The 25,931-nt window shown below is 36.4% G+C and overlaps 1 protein-coding gene across 7 annotated transcripts in view; it reads right to left on the bottom strand.

The window, feature by feature from the left end:
* ARHGAP15 (Rho GTPase activating protein 15) overlaps positions 1-25,931 on the bottom strand; it is a 622,596-nt gene that overhangs the window by 530,717 nt on the left and 65,948 nt on the right. For all 7 annotated transcript variants that reach the window (XM_079924573.1, XM_079924572.1, XM_079924570.1 and 4 more), the window contains one exon: positions 15,573-15,641. In XM_079924573.1, the coding sequence (XP_079780699.1) occupies positions 15,573-15,641 (69 nt within the window). The remainder of the gene's footprint in view (positions 1-15,572; positions 15,642-25,931) is intronic.

The raw sequence follows: 25,931 nt of genomic DNA, 5'->3' as shown, positions 1-25,931 counted from the left end.
GAAACACAAGAGAAGGAAAAGACCTACAATAACAAACCCAAAACAGTTAAGAAAATGGGAATAGGAACATACATATCGATAATTATTTTAAATGTAAATGGATTAAATGCTCCCACCAAAAGACACAGACTGACTGAATGGATACAAAAACAAGACCCATATATATGCTGTCTACAAGAGACCCACTTCAGACCTAGAGACACATACAGACTGAAAGTAAGGGGATGGAAAAAGATATTCCATGCAAATGGAAACCAAAAGAAAGCTGGAGTAGCAATTCTCATGTCAGACAAAACAGACTTTAAAATAAAGACTATTAGAAGAGATAAAGAAGGACACTACATAATGATCAAGGGATTGATCCAAGAAGAAGATATAACAACTGTAAATATTTATGCACCCAACACAGGAGCACCTCAATACATAAGGCAAATACTAACAGCCATAAAAGGGGAAATCGACAGTAACACATTCATAGTAGGGGACTTTAACACCCCACTTTCACCCATGGACAGATCATCCAAAATGAAAATAAATAAGGAAACACAAGCTTTAAATGATACATTAAACAAGATGGACTTAATTGATATTTATAGGACACTCCATCCAAAATCAACAGAATACACATTTTTCTCAAGTACTCATGGAACATTCTCCAGGATAAATCATATCTTGGGTCACAACTCAAGCCTTGGTAAATTTAAGAAAACTGAAGTTGTATCAAGTATCTTTTCCGACCATAATGCTATGAAACTAGATGTCAATTACAGGAAAAGATCTGTAAAAAATACAAACACATGGAGGCTAAACAATATACTACTTAATAATGAAGTGATCACTGAAGAAATCAAAGAGGAAATCAAAAAATACCTAGAAACAAATGACAATGGAGACATGATGACCCAAAACCTATGGGATGCAGCAAAAGCAGTTATAGGAGGGAAGTTTATAGGAATACAATCCTACCTTAAGAAACAGGAAAGATCTCGAATAAACAACCTAACCTTGCACCTAAAGCAATTAGAGAAAGAAGAACAAGAAAACCCCAAAGCTAGCAGAAGGAAAGAAATCATAAAAATCAGATCAGAAATAAATGAAAAAGAAATGAAGGAAACAATAGCAAAGATCAATAAAACTAAAAGCTGGTTCTTTGAGAAGATAAACAAAATTGATAAACCATTAGCCAGACTCATCAAGAAAAAAAGGGAGAAGACTCAAATCAATACAAATAGAAATGAAAAGGAGAAGTAACAACTGACACTGCAGAAATACAAAAGATCATGAGAGGTTATTACAAGCAACTCTATGCCAATAAAATGGACAACCTGGAAGAAATGGACAAATTCTTAGAAATGCACAACCTTCCAAGACTGAACCAGGAAGAAATAGAAAATATGAACAGACCAATCACAAGCACTGAAATTGAAACTGTGATTGAAAATCTTCCAACAAACAAAAGCCCAGGACCAGATGTTTTCCCAGGCGAATTCTATCAAACATTTAGAGAAGAGCTAACACCTATCCTTCTCAAACTCTTCCAAAATATAGCAGAGGCAGGAACACTCCCCAACTCATTCTACGAGGCCACCATCACCCTGATACCAAAACCAGACAAGGATGTCACAAAGAAAGAAAACTACAGGCCAATATCACTGATGAACATAGATGCAAAACTCCTCAACAAAATACTAGCAAACAGAATCCAACAGCACATTAAAAGGATGATACACCATGATCAAGTGGGGTTTATTCCAGGAATGCAAGAATTCTTCAATGTATGCAAATCAATCAACATGATACACCATATTAACAAATTGAAGGAGGAAAAACCATATGATCATCTCAATAGATGCAGAGAAAGCTTTTGACAAAATTCAACACCGTTTATGATAAAAACCCTGCAGAAAGTAGGCATAGAGGGAACTTTCCTCAACATAATAAAGGCCATATATGACAAACCCACAGCCAACATCGTCCTCAATGGTGAAAAATTGAAAGCATTTCCACTAAGATCAGGAACAAGACAAGGTTGCCCACTGTCACCACTCTTATTCAACATAGTTTTGGAAGTTTTAGCCACAGCAATCAGAGAAGAAAAGGAAATAAAAGGAATCCAAATTGGAAAAGAAGAAGTAAAGCTGTCACTGTTTGCAGATGACATGATACTATACATAGAGAAACCTAAAGATGCTACCAGAAAACTACTAGAGCTAATCAATGAATTTGGTAAAGTAGCAGGATACAAAATTAATGCACAGAAATCTCTGGCATTCCTATACACTAATGATGAAAAATCTGAAAGTGAAATCAAGAAAACACTCCCATTTACCATTGCAACAAAAAGAATAAAATATCTAGGAATAAATCTACCTAAGGAGACAAAAGCCCTGTATGCAGAAAATTATAAGACACTGATGAAAGAAATTAAAGATGATACAACTAGATGGAGAGATATACCATGTTCTTGGATTGGAAGAATCAACATTGTGAAAATGACTCTACTACCCAAAGCAATCTACAGATTCAATGCAATCCCTATCAAACTACCACTGGCATTTTTCACAGAACTAGAACAAAAAATTTCACAATTTGTATGGAAACACAAAAGACCCCGAATAGCTAAAGCAATCTTGAGAACGAAAAATGGAGCTGGAGGAATCAGGCTCCCTGACTTCAGACTATACTACAAAGCTACAGTATTCAAGACAGTATGGTACTGGCACAAAAACAGATAGATCAATAGAACAGGATAGAAAGTCCAGAGATAAACCCACGCACATATGGTCATCTGATCTTTCATAAAGGAGGCAGGAATGTACAGTGGAGAAAGGACAGCCTCTTCAACAAGTGGTGCTGGGAAAACTGGACAGGTACATGTAAAAGTATGAGATTAGAACACTCCCTAACACCATACACAAAAATAAGCTCAAAATGGAATAAAGACCTAAATGTAAGGCTAGAAACTACCAAACTCTTAGAGGAAAACATAGGTGGAACACTCTATGACATAAATCACACAAGATCCTTACTGACCCACCTCCTAGAGTAATGGAAATAAAAACAAAAATAAACAAATGGGACTTAATGAAACTTCAAAGCTTTTGCACAGCAAAGGAAACCATAAACAAGACCAAAAGACAACCCTCAGAGTGGGAGAAAATATTTGCAAATGAAGCAACTGACAAAGGATTAATCTCCAAAATTTACAAGCAGCTCATGCAGCTCAATAACAAAAAAACAAACAACCCAATCCAAAAATGGGCAGAAGACCTAAATAGACATTTCTCCAAAGAAGATATACAGACTGCCAGCAAACACATGAAAGAATGCTCAACATCATTAATCATTAGAGAAATGCAAATCAAAACTACAATCAGATATCATCTCACACCAGTCAGAATGGTCCTCATCAAAAAATCTAGGAACAATAAATGCTGGAGAGGGTGTGGAGAAAAGGGAACACTCTTGCACTGCTGGTGGGAATGTGAATTGGTACAGCCACTATGGAGAACAGTATGGACGTTCCTTAAAAAACTACAAATAGAACTACCATATGCCCCAGCAATCCCACTACTGGGCATATACCCTGAGAAAACCATAATTCAAAAACAGTCATGTGGGGCTTCCCTGTTCGTGCAGTGGTTGGGAGTCCGCCTGCCGATGCAGGGGACATGGGTTCGTGCCCCTGTCCGGGAGGATCCCGCATGCCACAGAGCGGCTGGGCCCGTGGGCCGTGGCCACTGGGCCTGTGCGTCCGGAGCCTGTGCTCCGCAACGGGGGAGGCCACAGCAGTGAGAGGCCCGCATACCACAAAAAAAAAAAAAAAAAAGAGTCATGTACCAAAATGTTCATTGCAGCTCTATTTACGATAGCCAGGAGATGGAAACAACCTAAGTGTCCATCATCGGATGAATGGATAAAGAAGGTGTGGCACATATGTAGAAAGGAATATTACTCAGCCTTAAAAGAAACGAAATTGAGCTATTTGTAATGAGGTGGATGGACCTACAGTCTGTCATACAGAGTGAAGCAAGTCAGAAAGAGAAAGACAAATACCGTACGCTAACACATATATATGGAATTTAAGAAAAAAAAATGTCATGAAGAACCTAGGGGTAAGACAAGAATAAAGACACAGACCTGCTAGAGAATGGACTTGAGGATATGGGGAGGGGGAAGGGTAAGCTGTGACAAAGCGAGAGAGTGGCATGGACATATATACACTACCAAACGTGAAATAGATAGCTAGTGGGAAGCAGCTGCATAGCACAGGGAGATCAGCTCAGTGCTTTGTAACCACCTAGAGGGGTGGGATAGGGAGGGTGGGAGGGAGGGAGACACAAGAGGGAAGAGATATGGGAACATATGTATAACTGATTCACTTTATTATAAAGCAGAAACTAACACATCATTGTAAAGCAATTATACTCCAATAAAGATGTAGAAAAATAAAATAAATTTTAAAATAGAAATTAAAAAATACATTGGATGAAGACATCTCTTAATAAATAATGATGAAGATAATGTTGACTTATGATAATCATAGCATAGTATTTTTCACATAGCTACATTTCCAGAGAATTTCTTTTCTTTCAGCATGTTCTCCCCAAGCCTAGAAGAATCTGAGGAAGCTCTCTTAGATAACTTTTAGAATCATGATGTTCAGTGGTGCCTCTTCTGTACTTAGATATGTCTATTCATTTGCTTTTCTCACCTTTTGTCCTAATGTATGCCGTCTCTTCTTCTTACTTCCAGGAAGTCTTATTTGTCTACCCCCTAAAATCCATATAATACATTTAGTACTTAAATCTGGGCATCACTAGTTTCTACAAATGTTTGGAAGAAAAATGTTGTTAAGAGCAATTAGCATCACAGAGGAGGTCCCTTTTAGGAATGTATATTGAGAAATTTTGTTGTGTAACCATAGATAAAATTTACTATTTTATTTAAGCTTTCTTATGATGAAAATAAAATAAGTTACCAAAAGCCTGAATCTATCTACCAAACAGCTACAAAATCTCTCAACCCATGATAAAAACTGATGCATACTTTCTCAGCTAAGAATATTGCCTTTTTCTCCATAAAAATATTCACTAAAAGACCACTAGGTGGATATTTAGTACCCAGAGATGTATTATTGATGACCATTTCTTTAAAAAGAGAAGGGAAATGTGAAAGTAGAAACCTAACACTCTTGCAAGGGAAATCAACATAAGCTGGCTTGCATTATATACCTTAAAATTCTCTCTCCTTGAATGTATAAGTAAAGTTTCTCTATATGCTGGATCTTTTCAGGACACCTGAGATTCAGGCCAGGGGCTGGATTTCTCATGTTAGGATTCTATAAATGGACATCATTGCCATCAAACAGGCTGAAGCAATTTTCACGGCCTTTGGTCAACGCAACAGAGTTTCCAGGCATGTCCACACAGAGGTCCAGAAAAAGGAAAGAGGAAGAGGCAAATAGCAGGTTAGGTATCTTCTTTTATATTATCTTTCAAAGTCCAAGTTGCCTTCCTGGTCATTTGAAGAAGCTAATAATCCTTCTACTGTGTACTTTTACCTATTATATTTATTTCTACAGTGCATATTTTTACTTATCTATGTATCGGCATACACATTTCTACATGTAATTATATACATGTGCAACCATCATGCACTATTCCCACTTTTGTGATCAGGTGTTCACTTCTCTCCATTGTTTCTTTCATACTTGCTGCACAACCATTCATTCTTTCAACACATTTTTAAATAGTAACATCCTCTTCCCCTAAATACCAGCTGCTCTGCTCACAATGGGACTGCAAAGACTAACAGGACAACCTTAATCTTACTGAGGCTTATATCCTTGTGAGTTCACATTTCAAGATACTCCTGTTCCTCTTTTGGGGGGACTGGATACCATACTCCCCTCCAGTTATCTCAGAGACTAAGGCCAACTTTTGCCCTGGAATAGAAAACTCCAATCAGGCTTCCTACACTGAAAGCACTGCATTATTTTAAGTCCCATGCTGGGAAGCAAAGTTTCCATGAGGTATATTTAATTACTTTATTATTCCTTGTCGTCATACTTTGAAATACCTCACCATGTTCCAGGCACTAGGAATCAGTTATTCCAGGAGGCTCATAGGAGCAGAAAGAAAGATTAGGGTAAGCAGAAGATCGCTATGTATTTTGTATGTGGGTTTATATATGGTACCATAGTAATTATTCTAATTACTTATTCCTCTTTTATGTTAATCACATGGCTTGAAGGGACAGTAATCTATAAATTACAGTTGAGTATACTGGTCATCTAGGACCTAGATGGTCTTGCTGCTAGTAATTTACAAAACTCTGTATAGCTTTAGGCCTGTGTTTAGGATACTATACACCAAGTTCCAGGCCAACTTGAAGTTCTTTAAAGTAGCAGCACTCCCTAAACAAAGTATACTTAAGAATTGCCAACGAATCTTTAGATGCTGAATCTGGCTTCTTGAGCTATTTGTCCAATATTCCTTAGAAGCCCTATTTAATGTTAAGTGGCAGGAAAGATCAGCAATTTGTCCAGATTGGATGCCAGCCAGTCTGCTAGCATTGAGGAAGCACTCGGCAGACACAACTGTGCTGAGATACAGATGAAAAGAATGAATGGCAGTGGGATATCCAGATAGCACCTGTTTATCAACCTAAGTTGGAAGCGAGAGGCAAGGCAAGAGAGCAGATGACAACCTTTGATTAATGCTAACAGTCATGGCAGAAGGACCGGCCTGTAACCGTTAAGTACAGACACTGTAATTTTTTTTTTATATGAAGGCTTCAAGTAGTTCTCTGATAAAAGACTTGAATTGAAAACAATAGGTTTTCATCTACACCAGTCCACCAAAAGAATTCTGTCAAAATACATGTTTATAAATGGAAATAAACTGAATCTAAAACTTTCACCAGATTTTCATGAGAGGGTATTGGCTTTTAATACCAGAACGACAGACCCTTTGGGCTGCTGATGTATGTACGTGGTTGCTCTTTTCTCCTTTGTTTTGATTCCTGTGTTCACTGGCAATCCTCTGGCTCCTAATTTAGCTTCCTCGGTCCTCTCACAAATAGTCAGAATGTGGGTGACAAATAGCATCAGTATATTTGCCATTATAAATTAATAAATCAGAATTACAATTTATACAGCTGACTCTTACAAAGTTGGTTACTGTGAGGTAATCCTAGGGATCATCATCTCTGTAAACACTGATAACATTGTTACATATAATTTTTCAAGATCCACAAAACTGAGACAGGCCCCAGACCTGAACTGGAGAGAGCCCTCCGAAGTAGCACCACCCTGTGAAAGTTTCTGTACGACTGACTGGCCTCCTAGGAGAATTTTGTATCAATTCTGTATAACTACAAACAAGCGCTACTATTATTTTGCATTTAATTATTTTCCTATTTAATAATTAGGCACTTGCTATATTTTTTTCTGAACTTTTAATAGATCGCAGTACTTTGCTGATAATCTGTTTGCTTTGATAATTTCTGTTACAAAGCACAGAAGGAGGACATATCTGGTTACATCATTTTACCCCCAAATGGGGCTTCTCTTCCTTCTTAAATCTCTTCTTAACTTTTCCACCACTCACAGAAATAGAAATTTCTGTGTCTTCTTTCCATTGGCTTTTTAAAAATTATTTTTTAAGTTTCTATTTTTACAATAAAAATTGTATATATTTACGGTGTACAATATGATGTTTTCACCTACATATACATAGTGAAATGATTACTATAGTCAAGCTACTTAATATATACATTTCCTCATATAGTTATCTTTTTATTTATTTAATAAATTTATTTATTTTTGGCTGCGTTGGGTCTTCATTGCTGCGTGCAGGCTTTCTCTAGTTGCGCCGAGCTGGGGCTACTCTTTGCTGTGGTGCGCGGGCTTCTCATTGTGGTGGCCTCTCTTGTTGTGGAGCATGGGCTCTAGGCACAGGCTTCAGTAGTTGTGGCACGCAGGCTCAATAGTTGTGGCTCGCGGGCTCTAGAGCGCAGTCTCAGTAATTGTGGTGCATGGGCTTAGTTGCTCCACGGCATGTGGGATCTTCCCGGACCAGGGCTCAAACCCGTGTTCCCTGCATTGGCAGGCAGATTCTTAACCACTGCGCCACCTGGGAAGCCCCAAAATTTAAGTCTTCTTTTTGTGGTGAGAGCATGTGAGGTCTACTCTTGTAGCAAATTTCCAGTGTACAACAGTCTTATTAACCAATATAATCACCATGCTGTACAGTTGATCTCTAGAACTTAGTCATCCTACATAACTCCATTGGCTTTCCTTCTCTTGCCCCACTTCCCTGTTTGGGACTCATTGCTTACATTTTTCTTTTCCGTTTCCAATTATTTCTGTACTGGCTCTAGCTTTCTTGCTATATCAGATCTGCTGACCATGTGTGTGGACTTGCAGTAGAACAGAAACAAAAACAAGGAAAAAAAATCACCTTCAAAATGCAGCTTATCTGTACATCATATAAAGTACTAAGTACATAAAAAATGTAAATGCTTAATTATAGGACTATCTTACATATAGCTGGAGAATGAACTATGATGCATTTAGAGGGGTGAAATATAATATTTCTGCCTAATGTAGATACATAATTTACTGTGTGCATACTTTAAAAAAGTGGTAAACCAAAATTCTCAAGTTGGATACGATAATTACACAAAAAGGAGGATAGAAGAAAAGCAAAGAAAAACGATGCTGTGTCATACATGAGTGATGCCTATAAAGGAGTAATAAAGCATTCTCAAAGAAGTTCTGGAGAAGCTGGTCTTGACTTCAGGTCTCAAAGTTAGGCATGGTTTGCTCATTGTAAATTATTTATACCCTGCAGTGTGTATGTTGCACAATGCTTTCACGGGTATTCTCCCTCTCTTACTCTCAGGATAAGAGAATATGTTGTGCTTTGGGGTTCTGCTGAATGTCTTAAACTGTTTTTCAAATGTTGGGTTTGGCAAAGTACATATAATGTTTTGCCAAGTGAATTTCCCCATCATTTTAAACCCCTGTGTATTTCAAGAGAAATTTTACCCACATGTCTCTGATTTATTTACCCTTAACTCATCAAAATATCATCTTGAATAAGCTACATTTTGATGTTTAAGAACCCCCATAGCCTTTTCCTGAGCCTTTCATCTTGTAACCAGTGTGTTTCATTTGGTCACCACCAAAATATCCAGGTTCTAATTGGGAAACAGGCTGATGAGGGAACCTCTTTTTATCTTAAGAATTTCGGTCTTCTGGAGGCTTTTCCTATGTATCACATCTCCTTTCTCCTCCTTTATTTCTCTCTTCTTCCCTGACTGCTATTTCTTTGTTTCCTTGATCTAAATATGTTGTTCTTTCTTTGCCCGTCATTGGAATTCAGTGAGAATCGCCTTCCTGGTCACTGCCTGGGCAACTTATTAGCCTAATTCAATTGTTTTGTTATAACCTAATTTTGGTCAAGGCAGTAGGGAAGAAAGGATTGCTCAATGTTAACAACCTTTTTTGTTGTTGTGTTTGTTCTTCTTCTCTACTCTACAGTTAAATGAATTTCAAATGTAGGCCTGGATGGGAGAAGTCATGGTAACCTGTTTCTGTGTTTTAATGGCTTCTGAACTCCTTATCATCACCTCAAGGCCCATCAACATCTGAGCACTGCCTCACTCTGCCCACACTTCCAGACTTATTTCCCTGTTCTAGCCAGTGTGGCATTCTTGCAGTTTTTCCAATGTAACCACTTTGTTCTGACTTCCAGACCTTTGCACTTGATGCTCCTTCAGTTTGCATCATTCTTCCAGTAATTTGCTTGACAAACTCTAGTCACTCTACAAATCTCAATTTAAATGGCCCTTTCAAAGAGTGATCTTATGACTACTTAATCCAAGGTGGGCTCTCCCTCTTTCATGGAAACTTGTTTGTCTGCTGTCATAGCATGTTGTGTAATTTGCATTCAGAGAATTATGCCTTTCTTTACTCGTTTAATTCTTTTCTTCACCCTTAGACTGACAGGCCCTCCAAAAAAGGACATGACTATTTAGCATATCATTGCATACCCTAAACCCAGCCCAGTGCCCAGCACAGGGATGGCCTCAACAAACATTGGAATTAACGCACTCCTACAAAACACTGTAAAAACTATACTCCAATAAAATTTTTTTTTAAATAAAAAACACACTCCTGCTGTTTGAGTAAAGGAAGGGTACATAAAGCAATGAAAACTTCGAGATGGTTTGTATTACTGTTATTAAATTATGTAACATTATTAACATACTGCCAGCTTGAAGATCTGGGAAGAAGTTTTTTTCAGAAAACCTAATTCTATCTTAACAAAGTAGAATTTTGAAAGACTGAAGAGCTTTTGAAAATTTTTTGCAATTTGAGGAAAGCACAGCCTGATCAATAGAATTATTCGCCCAAAGGGGCCATCCTTTGTTTTAAAATAAGAAAACACTGTATGCTCACAATGTCTTTCATCCTTAAAGCCCTCACAAGTATTAATTAATCCACAAAATGATATCTGGCTCCAAAAGGTAGAATCTGTGACTTAAGGTTTATCTGCAAAAGCCTGCTTTGCCCCCAAGCCATGGCAACTTCCTGAGCTCTGGCCTCCAAATCCTTCTAGCTCAGGAGGTAGCAGATGATTCTCTAAAACATGCCACAGGCTTTTGACTCCTGCAGGGTTATCCGTAGACATGTCTTATACTCTTTTGATAAACATAAAGATGATAAAGATTTAACATGCTATAAACAGGGTTATTTTTCTTGAACATTTCTTTAGGGGGAAAAGGGAAAATGCCCGGAAAATAATTAGGTCTCACGAAGAGTTATAATATGAAATATACAAGATCAGGAAACAAACACGTATTAGTATATTTGACATTTCATGTTTAAAATCTTTGCTGCATTACAGAAATGGTTAAGCAACAACACGGCTTCTCAGAAAATAATATAGTCTCATGCATTGAGAGCATATGGATTTGCACACCAAGTGGCATAAATGACTTCAGCTGTCAGTGAACTGGGTAGTTTCTGCCCTAAGATTTCAGACTCCAAATAGGAATATATTTTTGTCAGTATTCAAAAGAAATGCATTATGTTTCTGTTTAACTGTGTTGATCACAACCTACTTTATTAAAGGGGAAGTTGAGAGGTAAAGCATGGTTACCAAAGGATGATAGCATCTATGGGAGCATCCACCATGGCAGACTCCACTGTCATAAAATGAATTACTTTTCTCCAAAGGGAGTTCATCGAATAGGATACTTCTGCCAGTTGTGCTTAAAGCCAAAGCCTCCCATGATTGCTGGATACTGTTCAAGGAAGTTCTAAATATAGGAGATAAAGGAAATGGGATTTATAGCAGAAAATGTGGGATATAAATAAGCTCAAAGATCCATATAGTAAAAATAATGAGTAATAACATCAACTTAAAGGATTTTACTATTTTCTACAGTGTTTTGGTGTATATCATTTTATATATGGTAGTTGATCCTGGTAGGTACTGGCAAGGGAAACTACTGCAAGAACCTATGGATGATTCCAGAAGCAACACTGAGGCAGGCATGAGGGAAAGAAAAAGAGATGTAGAGATGAAGGAAGGAACACGTCAGATTTGCGGAAAAAAATATGTGAATCTAGGTTAAAAATAATTATACAGTTATATTAGTCAAATATAAAGACAGCTTTATAGGTTCTGGAAAATAATTCAAGTCTTGATGTAAACAGTAACGGATAATTAAAAATTAATCAGAGGGACTTCCCTGGTGGTGCAGTGGTTAAGAATCCAACTGCCAATGCAGGGAACTTGGGTTCGAGCCCTGGTCCAGGAAGATCCCACATGCCGCGGAGCTACTGAGCCTGGGGGCCACAACTACTGAGCCTGCATGCCACAACTACTGAAGCCTGCGCTCCTAGAGCCTGTGCTCTGCAACAAGAGAAGCCACCGCAATGAGAAGCCCGTGCGCTGCAACGAAGAGTAGCCCCCGCTTGCTGCAACTAGTGAAAGCCCGCACGCAGCAACGAAGACCCAACGCAGCCAAAAATAAATTAATAAGTAAATGAAATTTAAAAAAAATATTAATCAGAATTTGTTGTTTGAGGGAATTGGTGGTTATTTCGGCATCGTCTACCATAATGAAGTAATTCATAAGTAAGACGTGTGGGGGAAAGATAATCATGTGTCTTTAAAGTAACATTAAATAAGCAATTTAATTCAAGTAGAGATTGATGAATAAAAGTTCATATAACTATTCAACAGAATAACCTCTGTTCACAAGATAGAGCAAGATAAACAAGTACTCAAAGAGAGGGTCCAGGGAAACCCAACTCAGGAATAGGAAGTAAATTGGTTGGTAGTTCCAGTAGAGTTGAGAGAGAGAGAGAGAGAGAGAGAGAGAGAGAGAGAGAGAGAGAGTGTGCTTGTGTAGACAGAGAGAGTAACAGAGAGAGAGAGATGCAGAGAAAGAGATTTAGAGAGACTGCAAACTGAAGAGGTCAACAAATTACTGTCTTTTTTTCCTTCTATCAGCAGTACTTCCCAATGTCACTTTTACAAGGTTATCTGACCTAGAATAGAGTATTGAGCACTTAGATATATTTTCTTTTAGTTAAACTATCCATAATTTGAGATATTTAAAATGAGTTTCATTTATTGAGAATTGAGGCTGCAGAGTCAAAACACATAACTATAGGCCAGCAAACCAACAAATAACCTTAAAGGTAGGAAGTTATTAAACTGACAAAACTATTTCTGAATATTCTAATTTTTTTAATATTAGCCTATGCTTGGTGTATAGGCATAGCACAAATATACCATTAGTTATTCATTAAAGTAATGACCATAATTTTAATTTTTAAAATTCATAATTAATATATATTTCATGTAAAAATTTTGAGACACTTTAAGGCATTTTTCAAATATAATCCATATATATTTGTACATGTAAAATTATATATAATTGCATATATATTTATATTATGTACACACACGTTCATATAGCTTCATTTTCAGTCTAACTTTTGCCATGTTTCATCAAACACTTCAGAGAAACATTTGCACGTGCTATATTTTAAAAAGAGCACTTTATATGTTCTGTAAGGCAAATTTATAGAAAAGAAACACAATTACTTTCTATTCACTGTACAGCTATACTATGCCAGGCCTTCTATGAAGTTTTAATAATAAAACAGTAAGTGAAGCATAGCTCTCCCCTCAAATACTTATAGTGCAGTAAGAGACAAGTAAAAGGAAACAGGCAATTTTAGTGTGATTAGAGATAGAGGCAATTTAGAGACAGAGGCAAGGCCAAGCTGCTATAGGAAGGTAGAATAAAGAAGGGCTACCTGATGCAAAGTTGAGGAAGCAAAGAAATACTTTCCAGGGAAAATGGTCTCTAAGTTGAAACCTAAGTGATTAATTTTGAAAACAAGATATTGTTATATCTAACTAAATTTTAAAATGTCTTTCACTATGAATAGAAGTCATATATTTATTAATCTCCAAAATCAACAATATTGTTTTAATAAATCTTTAATATCTTATCATTAAATCAATTGACAAACATGTCTTTTCTGAACAAACACTAGTCCCAGAAGCAATGTAAGGGGAAGTATGATATAATAAAGAAAATACAAGTCATGACCCCTAACTTCAAAGCATTTATAGTCTAGCCATGGAACAAGTCTATTACCCATGAAATAAGAGAGAACACCACAAAAGAGTGTTGAGATGAAGGAACTATAATTGTTACAGAAAATCCAAATTCCTTCAGGGTGAGAACCATGTCTTAATCATGTTACTATTGCTGGCTTGAGGTTGTGTATTTGGCAGTAGATAATAAATAAGGTAAATCAGAGCCATGAGAGAAGTCTATAGACTTGGTGCTATAGTATAGAAAATAGGAAGCTGTTGAAAGTTCTGACAAGGAGAATGAAATAATGAAGGTACTGTTTAAAGAAGGTTGGTGTGGAAGGTTGTACAGTAGCACAGGATCAGTGGGAGAGGCATGGTGGGATACAGTGGGGTGAGACCAGAAGCATTTGAAGGCCTCAGAAAGGGTGTGCCTGTACACATGGAGAAAAAAACGAGGCCACCACATCCACTGTGGAGAAACCACCTCAGAAAATGTTGACATGTGAAGGGTCACAGAGAAAATAAAGGATCCAAAGAAAATGTGTTCTCAGCCTAGATAAACATTTGCTACTAATAGAAATGGGATAGACTGGGAGTTTGGGACTGACATGTACACACTACTATATTTAAAATAGATAACCAACAAGGACCTACTGTATAGCACAGGAAACTCTGCTCAATATTCTGTAATAACCTAAATGGGAAAATAATTTGAAAAAGAATAGATACATGTATATGTATAATTGAATCACTTTGCTGTACACCTGAAACTAACACATTGTTAACTATACTCCAATATAAAATAAAATTTAAATAAATAAATAAAATTTTAAAACAAGTCTTCTCTATTAAAAAGAGCTAACTTTTTTGTTTTTAATAGCTATTAAAAAAATAGAGATGGGGTTCAATGGAAATAGGAATCAATTTGGGAAGATGGTGATGGTGTGTTCAACTTGGGATATTTCATTTTAAGGATGACACCAAGATGCGCTAAGAACAAATGACTAAGTAGCACTTCAAGATATATGATGAGATAATGAAGAGAAAGTACACAAGTATAGATCTGTGTACTATGAGCTTGGAAATTAAAAAAAAAGTCATTAACTATTTCATTTGTGCACTCATTTAACACACATTTACTGAGATTTTACTATGTTCTAGCAATTGTTATAATCATGGGAATAGTTATAAACATAGGAGACAATAACCCTGCTCTCACAGAACTTTCTAAGGAGATGACAAACAAATAAAAAGAAACTGCAGAGTATACCACATGGTGGTAAGTTCTATGGAGAAAATTAAATTAGGGTAAGAGAAAAGAAGTGTGGACAGAACTGGTGGGTTTTTAAATTTGCTCATTTGTGTTTAGGGGACACTAGAGAAGAGCTATCTTAAAAGGTGATATTTGAACAGAGATGCGAAGAAAAGGAACGAATGAGCCCTAAAAATTTCTGGGCACCAAATGAAGTATTTTGTGTCAGGCAGAGGAAATAAGAGGAGAAACGGCCCTGTGGAAAAAGTAAGGAGGTCATTTTGGCAGGAGCAGAATAAGCCAGACTCTCGTCTTCTCAGTTTGCATGCTTTGAAGGAGCAAGCCACCATGCTGGAAAAGCCCAAGTGGCAAGGAAGTAAGAGTAGCCTCTGGCCAAAAGCCCTGAAGGAACTAAATCCTGCCAGCAACCATGTACCTGAGCTTGAAAACAGATCTCTCCCCAGTCAAGCCTTCAGATGTGACCCCAATTTTGGCTTAAATCTTGAGTGCAAACTTTTGGAAGGCTCTGAGCCACAGGACCTTGCTAGGTTATGCCCAGATTCCTTACCCACAGAAACATGAGATAATAATATGTGCTGTTCCAAGTTGCTGAGTTCTGAGGTAATTTATTTTGTAGCAGTAGATAAATAATACAGTATTGAAGTGAAATAATTACTTACCAGTTGTTCCAGTGGAGGAATGACATCTTTCAAGACATGCTGTGAATGATTCCTTCTGTGCCGGGATACCTGAAAAAATAGTGACATTTGATACTATTATATTATTTTTCTTAAAAAAAAAAAACTTTAAATGATTTAAAAGAGCGTAATTTAGTAAAAGTGCACATGAAAATAACCCTATTCAGATTCATTCAAAAAGGTGAATAAAGTACATTTAAATGGGAAGTAAATGTTTGGGACATTAATTTGAGTAAGATGTGTACTCAAAGACGGCTGGCTGCAACAATATCTCATATTGCATGTGGTCTTCTTATTGTGTGACCTTGACATCCCTCCTATCAAATGGTGAGGTCTATGTTCTTTCATTTCAAACTTGGGCAGACCTTTATACCTACTTTAACTAAAACATATGGCAGAAGTAATACTATATGGACTCCAAATATTAGAGCATAAAAATATCATGCACTACCCCCTTGTTCTCTTGGAATACTCCCAGCTCATCTTCCACAGACACGGGGCTCTGCTCCTGCCTGCATGTTCCCTCTGTTGTTGGAGCTTGGAGCCCCGCTCTCTGGGCACAGGAGGTGTCCACTCCCTTGCCTGCTGAGACCTGTGGAAAGGGGCTTCCGGGGCCAAGATCCCTTTTTCCAGAGGAAAAACAGAGATCTGAGTTTACTTTCATTTTTTCCATTACGGGTGTACCCTTGGGGACAGGTGGGGAGGGAAGGTGAGGGCTCTGGGTAATGCTATGATGTGGCACTGGCTATTGAGTAATACATTTGCTATGGATTGTAAAAAAAAAAAGAAAAAAGTCACCAAATCATCCCATACAGAGAGACCACAGGGAGAGACCTCGTAAGTCTTCTAGATGACAGACTAGCCGAGGTTCCAGCAGACAGCCAGTATCAACCACCACTCAAATGAGTATAAAGATATGATGATTCCTTCTTCCAGCCATTGAACCACCCCCAGTTTTCAAGTCTTCCCAGCAGAGACCTCAAACACTGTAGGAGAAATAAGCCGTTCCTGTTGTGCCTTATCTGAATTTTTGACCAGATTCCATAAGCATAAAAAAATCATTGCTTTACACCTCTATGTTTCAGTGTGATCTGCAATGCTGTAGTAATAACTGGAACAAAATATTTAATATTGAAACACTTTGTGTTTATGCTATGTTATGAACTCAGCTTTTTCGGAGTTAATGTGCTATTAATTTCCCTGTCTTCTACTATTATCTAGATATATATATAAATATATAATAATCACACAATAAGTGCTTTTGGAACAAATTTGTTTTAAATGCCTTATTGTTCTTTCTCCTGAAGAAGCATCGTAGACAGATTCTATAATTAAAAAAAAAGTGAGGAATTTATAATTAAAAATCATTATCTTGAAAATTTAAGTAGAAGCTCTCATTAAGAGTACTATTTCACTAAACAGGAATTTTCCAGTACTTTGAATGAAGGAGAGAGTGGAAAGGGTTGGGACAAAGCACTAGGAAGAAAAAGGAAGAGACAGAGGCAGAGACTGAGAGAGACAAAGAGAGAGAAAGACATGAGTGCAAGGAATCTTTAAATAAAGCAGGCTCAAGTACCATGTCTAGAAAAGAACTTTGGATGTCTTTGACTCTGCTTACCAGCACATGCAACAGACTGAGGGGATTAGATCAATGTCTACTAAGATTTTGAGGGAACTGTATTCCCAAAGAAACCAAAAACCTGGCCTAAAAACCCTGTGATTCTATTCAATCCCTGAATCCCATATTTGCTCCAAAAAAACTGAATTATGAAGGCAGTACAACCTTCAAGGAAGCCATTTTCTTCAATTCCCACTTCAGATGTGGCCCAAGAAGGATAATGGGGAAGGGACAGACTCCAGAAAGCAGAGCCAGAAACCTGGGAGAACAATGGATATGGGAAATTCTCCCAGAAAGAAGAGCCAGAAACTGTCTCTACTGCCAGGGCAGGGTCTCAGAGGACCTGCCCAGCAGGATTACAATCATCACTTTGGTCCAGAGACTGTTGGTCATTTACCATTCTTTCCTTTACAAACGAGACGATTTTTGTTTGTTTGTTTATTTCCAGGTATTAAGTTCTTGCCCCACCATTTTCTATTGGATATGATGGGGAGGGCAGGACAGAGAGCTTATTTTTCAAGTTCTAAATTCTTAACACCCTGGAGAAAATTTGGGCCTGATGAAGAAAGCTACTTATCACCAGAGATTCTGGAACTGGAGCTTGAGGCAGTAACTGGATGGGACTTTTGGTTGTCTCCTTTGAGGAGGTGTATGGGTGTATTTCTAAGTGTTGGAATACAGGTGCAAATTGATATATGGGAGGGAGGAAGAGCCTGGTGGTCACTCACCAAATTCTGTGCTCTCTTTCCTGAGCACATCTCCAGACTGCACTCTCAGCCTGCCTTACAGTTAAGAGTGGCCACATGACTAGTTCAGACCAAAGGCAAATGAGCAGAAATCATGAGAACCACTCCCCCTCCAAGGCTATTAACCAGTGAGTGCTCCCCCCGCAATGTTCTCTTTCCTAGTATACTGGCTGGGAGTAAACATTAACCGAGGCCTTATGGGAGGATAAAGATGCAAGTTGGGGGCCCTGAATCACCATGTCAAGAAAAGCCAAGCACAGGCCAGGAAAATTCACTTTGTTTTATTTAGTAAACTTTTTATTTTGGAATAATTTTACACTTAGAGAAAAGTTGCAGTGAGGACAGAGAATTCAGGTAGAAAAATTCCTTCGAACTTGTATATAGCGAGAAATAAACTTGTATTTTGTGGAGCCATCATGTATTTTAGAGAATTTTATAGGTGTTAACATTACCCTAATTAAGATAACCATAGTTGACACTCAATCAATGTTTAAATGAAAGGTCTTTTGCATAAGAAAACTGTGAACAGAATAATAGTTAATGAGAGAAATCCTAGCAACCAAAACTTCATACCTGTTATTCATTGATATTTCAGCTTCTCAGCAGGGGGAGAACATACATATATTTGGTATTTAAGCCTCTTAAGGAACTAGAATTTGTTTTATATTGCTATGCATTTAGAATTTACTACTCTCAACTATTACTCATTATACTAAGATTTATAATCTTCAGTGAAAATTTAGTATACATGTCATATTCAGCTTACAAAGGTCGGAGAATTCTGGGATAGAGGGAGTTTTCTTGTTCCATTTTCTTGCTGGATTTATAGTCTTGGCGTAAAAGTCATTCTTTTGGCATGTAAAGTACCTCAAGCTTTAAATGTTAGAGAAAGCAGTAGTATGTAAATGTCTCCACGATAGGATACCAATGAATAGGCACCTGGGCATTCACTTGTGTCAGTTTTACCATTTCTTCTATGGCCAAGTCCATGCCATCTTTTGTCCTACCACTACTGGATTTTAATGGGCATAGTGGTCCACAAGCCTCTAAATATTCCCTTCTAGTCACCTATAGAAAGCTTTCTTATAAGGCAATGCTTCAAAATGTGTTGTATACATACTGCCAGGGGTACAAGAGATGATTTTAGCTGATGTTTCAATTTTAATTATTATTTACATAATTTTAAGGTTTAGTAGAAAAATTTATCACATCAGAGCCATTTATTAGTGATATGAATACATTTTCCATTAATATAAAGTTATTTAAGTATATGAAATGTGGGGGAAAAAAGAACAAACACAATAAGTGAATGACTGAAGTTTGGGAAACAAATTTTAATGGGAAGAAATGGAATTAGAAATGACCAGTTACTAAGCGCATACCACCCTTGAAGGAAACCATTGGTTCCATGGTATAAACAAGAATTCAACTTGAGAAATGATACAACAATAATACTGCCTGCTAACATTTACTGAGTGCCTATTAGTAGCCAGGCACTGTTCTAAGTGTTTTGCATGTACTAAAATATTTAATTATCACCCAAACATTAAGAGATCAATGACATATATTTCATAAAGGTAGAAACACAGACACACACCTTTAAAGTAACTTTGAAAATCCATAGCTAGTGAAAGCACGGGTGATGTTTTAACATGGATCTAAGCCCTCAGCTATTGCACTTTACTGTTTTTCCAGAAATATAAATGTATATGTATAAAGACAGTCACTAAATTCTTGGGGAACTACAGAGATCTCCTGTGTGCATAAGTGGATATTCCTAAGGTAGAAATTTGAAGAGAGCCAAGCTTACAAATTTGTACACATTGATGCAGGAAGTTAGAAATCAGATTTCAAATCTGTTATGAATCATCTTACTATTCCTTTGGGGAAGTAATATTGCTGATCATTCCTAAATCAATAAGCTAGCTAATCTATCATGTTCAATCAAGTTATGAAGATACAGAAGAAAAGAAAACTTTCATCACCTGTCTTTTGCTTTAATGTCTTTCTCAGTTAAGCATTAGGTACAGAAATATGTTATGCCAAATCAGATTATGCTGACTGAGACTTATTTAGGAAATTCTGGATCCAAAGTTGCTCAATTGTCTTGCATGGATATCTGAAAAACTTAGGATGTTTCAAAAGAGCTGTGCTTCTGTGACATACTTAACTGAAATAATAATTGTAAAGAAAATTTGAGGTCAATCACAGTCTCATGAGGTTAAGTTTGAAGGGAAAAAATGATTCTCCTAAGCCACAGTATAAACAGAGAAAATCTTACAGCTTATATAATTATTTATCAATAGCTTATTGGCAGTATCTGATAACTCTGCAAATTTTTATGGGACATTCTCCTGAGAAACAGTCCCACTTAAGACATCAGTTTGGTTTTTTTTTGAAGTGCAGTTGATTTACAATGTTGTATTTATTTCTGCTGTACAGCAAAGTGATTCAGTTTTTCTTGTGTGTATATATATATATATATATATATATATATACACATACATACATATATATATATACATATATATACATTCTTTTTTATATTCTTTTCCATAGATTTTTTATGAACCATTCATTTTAGCCAGTAAACATTTCATGTTTAGTTACACTCATATGCCAGTAATTTCCAACAGTAGGTGCTTAAAATGTACCTGTTTGTTGACATTATAAAATATCTCTAATACTAGTATTGCAAAGACAGCACATACTTCATTTTGGATAATCCTTCATTTTGGATGAAGTTCTTGATATCAGAACTTTTAAATGTACCTGACATCAAAAAACCTACATCTTGTTCTGCAAATTGCTTCTGTATAAGTTTCAGAATGCTGGCAAGGTTGGGCTCCATTGTTTGATCTTAGATCCTTTTCACTTTTGCAGGAACTGTTAATTAATCATTGAATTTGAAAACCTAAAATAACAGTCAAAATATTAGCAGTAGCTTGATATAAAAATTTTAATACATTATTTTCTCTGTGAAGTACAGAAGTATTTCTTCTGAGGAAGCCTGAAAATATGATTTATATGTATGTATGATTTCTTTTTATGTCTCCAAATAATCTGAAATAGTATACAGATCTTCCCTCTAAACATAAGTGAACATGTATGTATACCCACCACATATTTAAGTGTTTATAGCCTGATTTTTTTTGCTAGTTCTTTTACTCTTAAATTATGAAATATTGGTTTCAATATCATTTTACAATTCCCATCTGAGAATTTTATGAATTGCTACCTGTCAATTTACTTCCAGCATTTTAGCAGAAAGAGGCCTTAACAATTCCACACTTCTCCAGCCTATTTATTAAGAATGTTACTTAACAGTTTCTTTTGAGGTAACATGGTTATGTCTTAAAGTGTTTTTTCTCTCACAGTATTCTGCATCTTAAGCAACTGAGCTTTCATAATAAATACATGAGTTGATGGCAACCCTTCCTTTGAGGAGAAAAAAAAAAAATGTCAGACCTTACCTTTTTTTCAGTGATGCCATCTTCCTATTGATTTATATATTTTTTTAATATTTTTATATATTTTTTTATATTTTTTATATTTTTTATATATTTTTTTATATTTTTCCAGTAAATAGAAATCATCTGTAGCTACCATTGAAAAAATAGAAATGCAAATATCTTTTGACTTGGATTTTTTTGAACTCAAAATTAGGTTAATATTATATATCACTGCAACTTTTTTAGATCAAATCTATGAGTTTTCTCCTTTATCACTGCACACTATGCTCCCTGCTTCCAATCCTCTGCCCTCCCCAGGTACTCTAGCTTTCTAATTGTGCAAAGCAAAGTGGAACATGAAGTATTCAAGATGTGTAATGCATATTTTCTTTTAAATTCCTTTTTGTTCTTATTAGAATAAGCATCATAATTAAGTTTTTCAGATACCTTTTCCTCCAAAAAAAGGAATTAAAAGTCCCTTTTTCAAAGTGTCTCTATTTTTTCTTCCATTCCTTTTTTCTTTTAACTATTTAAAAAATATGAAACTGATGGGTGGGTCTAGTACTTGATATATTACAAACTGTAAAAATAACAGAATTTGAGCATATTATTTTCCTTGTTTAGGAGCATCTACTATGAGAGTTATACATAAACATGAAACATTCCACATAGCTCTGATTTTAAATAGATTACCATTTTTGATGAAAGTTTATATCTTGTGGCTTAGAACTGAAATAAAATCACTTGAATAAAAGCATTAGTTCCAACATTTTCACAGACATGTACATTTTCTGAGGCATACCTCCCGTTAGCAACCTCCCTGGATACTTGGATGAAAAACAGAAATAAATTTTTGGTTAAGTTTAGTTTTTATCTTCAGTTTCTCAAGAGTTTTTGTTTGTTTGCTTGTTTGTTTTTGGTGTATCCCAAGTCTTATGTTCAAATCTTCATTTGTTTTGCAAGTTCTTTTTCTTAAAGCTACTACAATCAGAAATTAAGGAAAGTTAGTGAAGCTTTTTTTTTTTGGAATGTGGAGAGGTGGCCAGTATTTCTTAAACTCACAACAATTTAGTTGTTTAGAAATAATAAACATCAACCTAAGTGATGGCTCTATTTTTTCAATCATGTGTATGTGGTAGGTAACTGATTTTGAAAAAAAAAAGGAAGATAAGAACATATAAGGACATTACCTTATCATGCATTTAATGTTCTAACTTTACATATTTGTAGGCACATATAAAATTTACGCATGCCTCATAATTATTCTACCACTAACTAAATGTATCCTTCCTAGTCCTAATGAGAGGTAATGACATAAACCATGGAAAACCCAAATCTTGTTATACTCCTTATTAATGTACCACAGTATACTGTTTAACATTTGTATTCTCTTCCTCCATCTGCCCACAATATCATTCAATTACCATATTGGGCATAAGCAAATGTCTTTTTTAAAATTTTTTTCCATAAACCTTTTTTGGTTGTACATTGTCAGTCAGAAATCTGACACTCTCATCTCTTTTATCCCCTGCAGAAAATGAAAGATTCAGAAACCTTTTGATGGGTATACTAAAGTTTATCAGCTTTTTTTTAATTTTTTTTAAGTTTCTTGAGTATTCTTTAGTCAGCATCTGGGTCACCTGAAGCTCTCACCAGCCTTTCAATCCTGGGATAAGTCTAGCTGAGTGAAATTCAGCTTCAACCACATATTCTTATCCCAGATAGCCAAAGGTAAGTGCTTGCTGGAATGATTCTAACTCCTTTATATTTTCCCTCCTTTATTTAGTCACAAACATGTGTGTTCCTCCAAGAAGAAAATCAAACTGCCTCTTACTTTCCTTTTTACATAAAAATGAACTATATACAGCGCACACTTCCTTGTTTATTGCTAAATACTGTTTTAGTTTTCTCATTTTTTTTTTTTGCATACTTTCAGTAAAATATTTCTCTCCAAGAATCTTCTCAGACTGAGAGGTATCATTCATACGGAACTTGGACGCTCCACAATTTTAGCCTTCAAATGCACTTGTAAGATAAAAACTACCAGAAGCAACAAACACAGAGATATCTGGGTAATACAATTTTTTACATTTTCTTCATGTGAAGTGCATTTATGTATTGTCTTAATTTTTAGCTTACTTTTTTTCTTTATAGGTTCATATATATTTAGCCATGAATTTCCAAATTGATAATGAGACAATAAGGGCCAAATAGACACAGAAACATCTTATTTCACTCATAATACTACTAATGGTATTAGATCTAACACATTAGATAATTCATTAGAGCCAGAGCTAAAGTTACTACCATTAGCAGATAAAATAACTTATTCACCTCTTTTACTCTCCATACAGAGATATTTTACTCTGTAAACAAAAGGAAAGAGTTTAGATAGATTAAGAAAATATAGATGGGTATCTAGATGGGCCAAACGGATATTTTCTCCACAATGGCAAGTCATATGTTATTTTTTAAATAAAAAGATTTAAGGCAGTAGAAAACAATACCAAGAAAACTATCTCAAAAAACCTCAAAACAAAGGAAACCAGAAAACAAATAAACAGTTATTGAGGGTCTAAATTATTAAAATGGTTTACCTATTTTTAGCTAAATGAAACAAATCATTGTCAAATCACCATTTGGCTATGTTGGGCAGAAACAAACTATATCTAATTTCATGATGTTTAACTGTCTGGAAATACTCAACAGATTAGAAACAGGCTTTATTTTCAGTCTCATATTTCAGTCTCTTTCATTGTCCAGAAGGGCTTAAGTTGAAATATCAAATTTACTTCTTACTTTTTCAGGTAGATGTTCAATCAGTAAAGAAGAAATTCTCTTCTTTGGAAAGCTGTAATCCACGATATATCAAGTTTGATCTATGATATGTAAAGTTTGACAAAGACATTTACCCACAGTCAGATTTCTATAGTCTTTTGACACCTTTCCTTGCACATTTTTTCTTAGTGCAAAGATGGAAATGTACTATGTAACTCACTGAAAATGCTCTCCCTGTGTCGAAAGGTCACTTCTAAAAGCATTGTGGGAGGCAAAGCTTTTAATAACTATGACGTTCTTTCAAGAATTAATGGACTTTTGGTCAAATATTTAAAACATGCATACAAATGTTGTTGGCACCTTTAGTGAATGTCTAATAATCGTATCTTTCCAGTTTCCTTTCTTCAGTTATTTTTTGAGGTTTTCATAGACCCCAAACTCACCTTCTACTGACAAAAACGCAGATTAGCTCTGAAGGTTAATCCAACTCAGCAGGATTGAAGGATGGCACTTTTCCTTGGTCGTAAGTACGTTGGCTCAGGCCAGACAGCTGTTAGGACATTCTCCTCTGGGAATCGTGCCCTCAACACCCACTGCTGATGCACATACATGGTCTACTGGCTGCCGACTTCCATGCCCATCTGCTCAAATGGCATGGTGCCCACTCACAAGTTGGCTGGATCCTTGCCCTTAGTGTGTAGGTGCCAGGCAATGATGGGTTTAGATGGGCAGCCTGCATAATACTACAAGTGACAATTTTTTTCTTTCTCTCTCTCTCTCCAGTATCTGTCTTCTGTGCCTTCTCTGAAAGAGACACTTATGTTTCTCTACCTCTGCTTATACCTGTGGACACATGTGGCCTTTTACAGGTAGATATACAAATACACTGAACCCGCTACCAACAGTAAGATGATAAGGAAGAATCCACAGAGCCCCAAATGACAAGTTCTAATTCAGAAATGGGATGGATTGTGAAAATCCCGACCACCTGGAGTCTGTCAGAAGAAATTTAGCAAGGGTGTAAGTACAGCAGATCTCTCACAGATAGCAATGGCACCAGGAAATAGCTTAAGTTACAACACTTTTTGTCTGTCGCAGCTCCAGCACAAATCACTTGCCTTGCATTGAAAAGGCACGTACAACAGAAAACGAAATAAATCAGGCAAAAAGAACAAGCTTAATGGGAACACAATTTATATGCTCAATGGGGGCAAGGGTACAAGCTACAATATTCAGACCTCAGAAATAACCCTTACTGGAGGTCCTAATAGAGAGAAAAAAGAAACAGAAAATAGCATCTCTCTTTCCAATCTACAGGAAATCCGTGGAGAGGAATAGATTGGCATAGGAGGTTGTGACTTTAATGATCCAAAGCATATGAATGCTTGTTAGCAGACAGACATAAGTAAGAACAACAGTAATGGTTGCATCTGCAGCCTGGCCTATGGCACTCAAACCAATCAGGCTGCTTTGGAAAGCAGTGCCGGAAGGTATGTTAAAGCTTTGCTTTCCTTGTGTGTTTATTTAAGGGTGATTGAATTCAGGGTGTTGTCAGTCTGCCTTGGAGAATGGTTATCCAATGTGTAGGCATGATCTTTCTCCCTGAATATGTTCTGTTGAGTCAGTTAGTTATGTGTGACTACTTGCTCTGTCCTCGTCTTTATACAGTGCCAAAATCCTCCAGTCCAAGTTCCAAAGGAACAGGGCCTAAAAACTTTTGGCTTGAGAATCAAATTAGGTTTCTCTG

This window comes from Stenella coeruleoalba (genome assembly GCF_951394435.1).
Source record: "Stenella coeruleoalba genome assembly, chromosome: 6".
Lineage (NCBI taxonomy): Eukaryota > Metazoa > Chordata > Mammalia > Artiodactyla > Delphinidae > Stenella > Stenella coeruleoalba.
The sequence above is the reverse complement of the archived record's forward strand: the minus strand, read 5'-3'. Positions and strand labels throughout refer to the sequence as shown.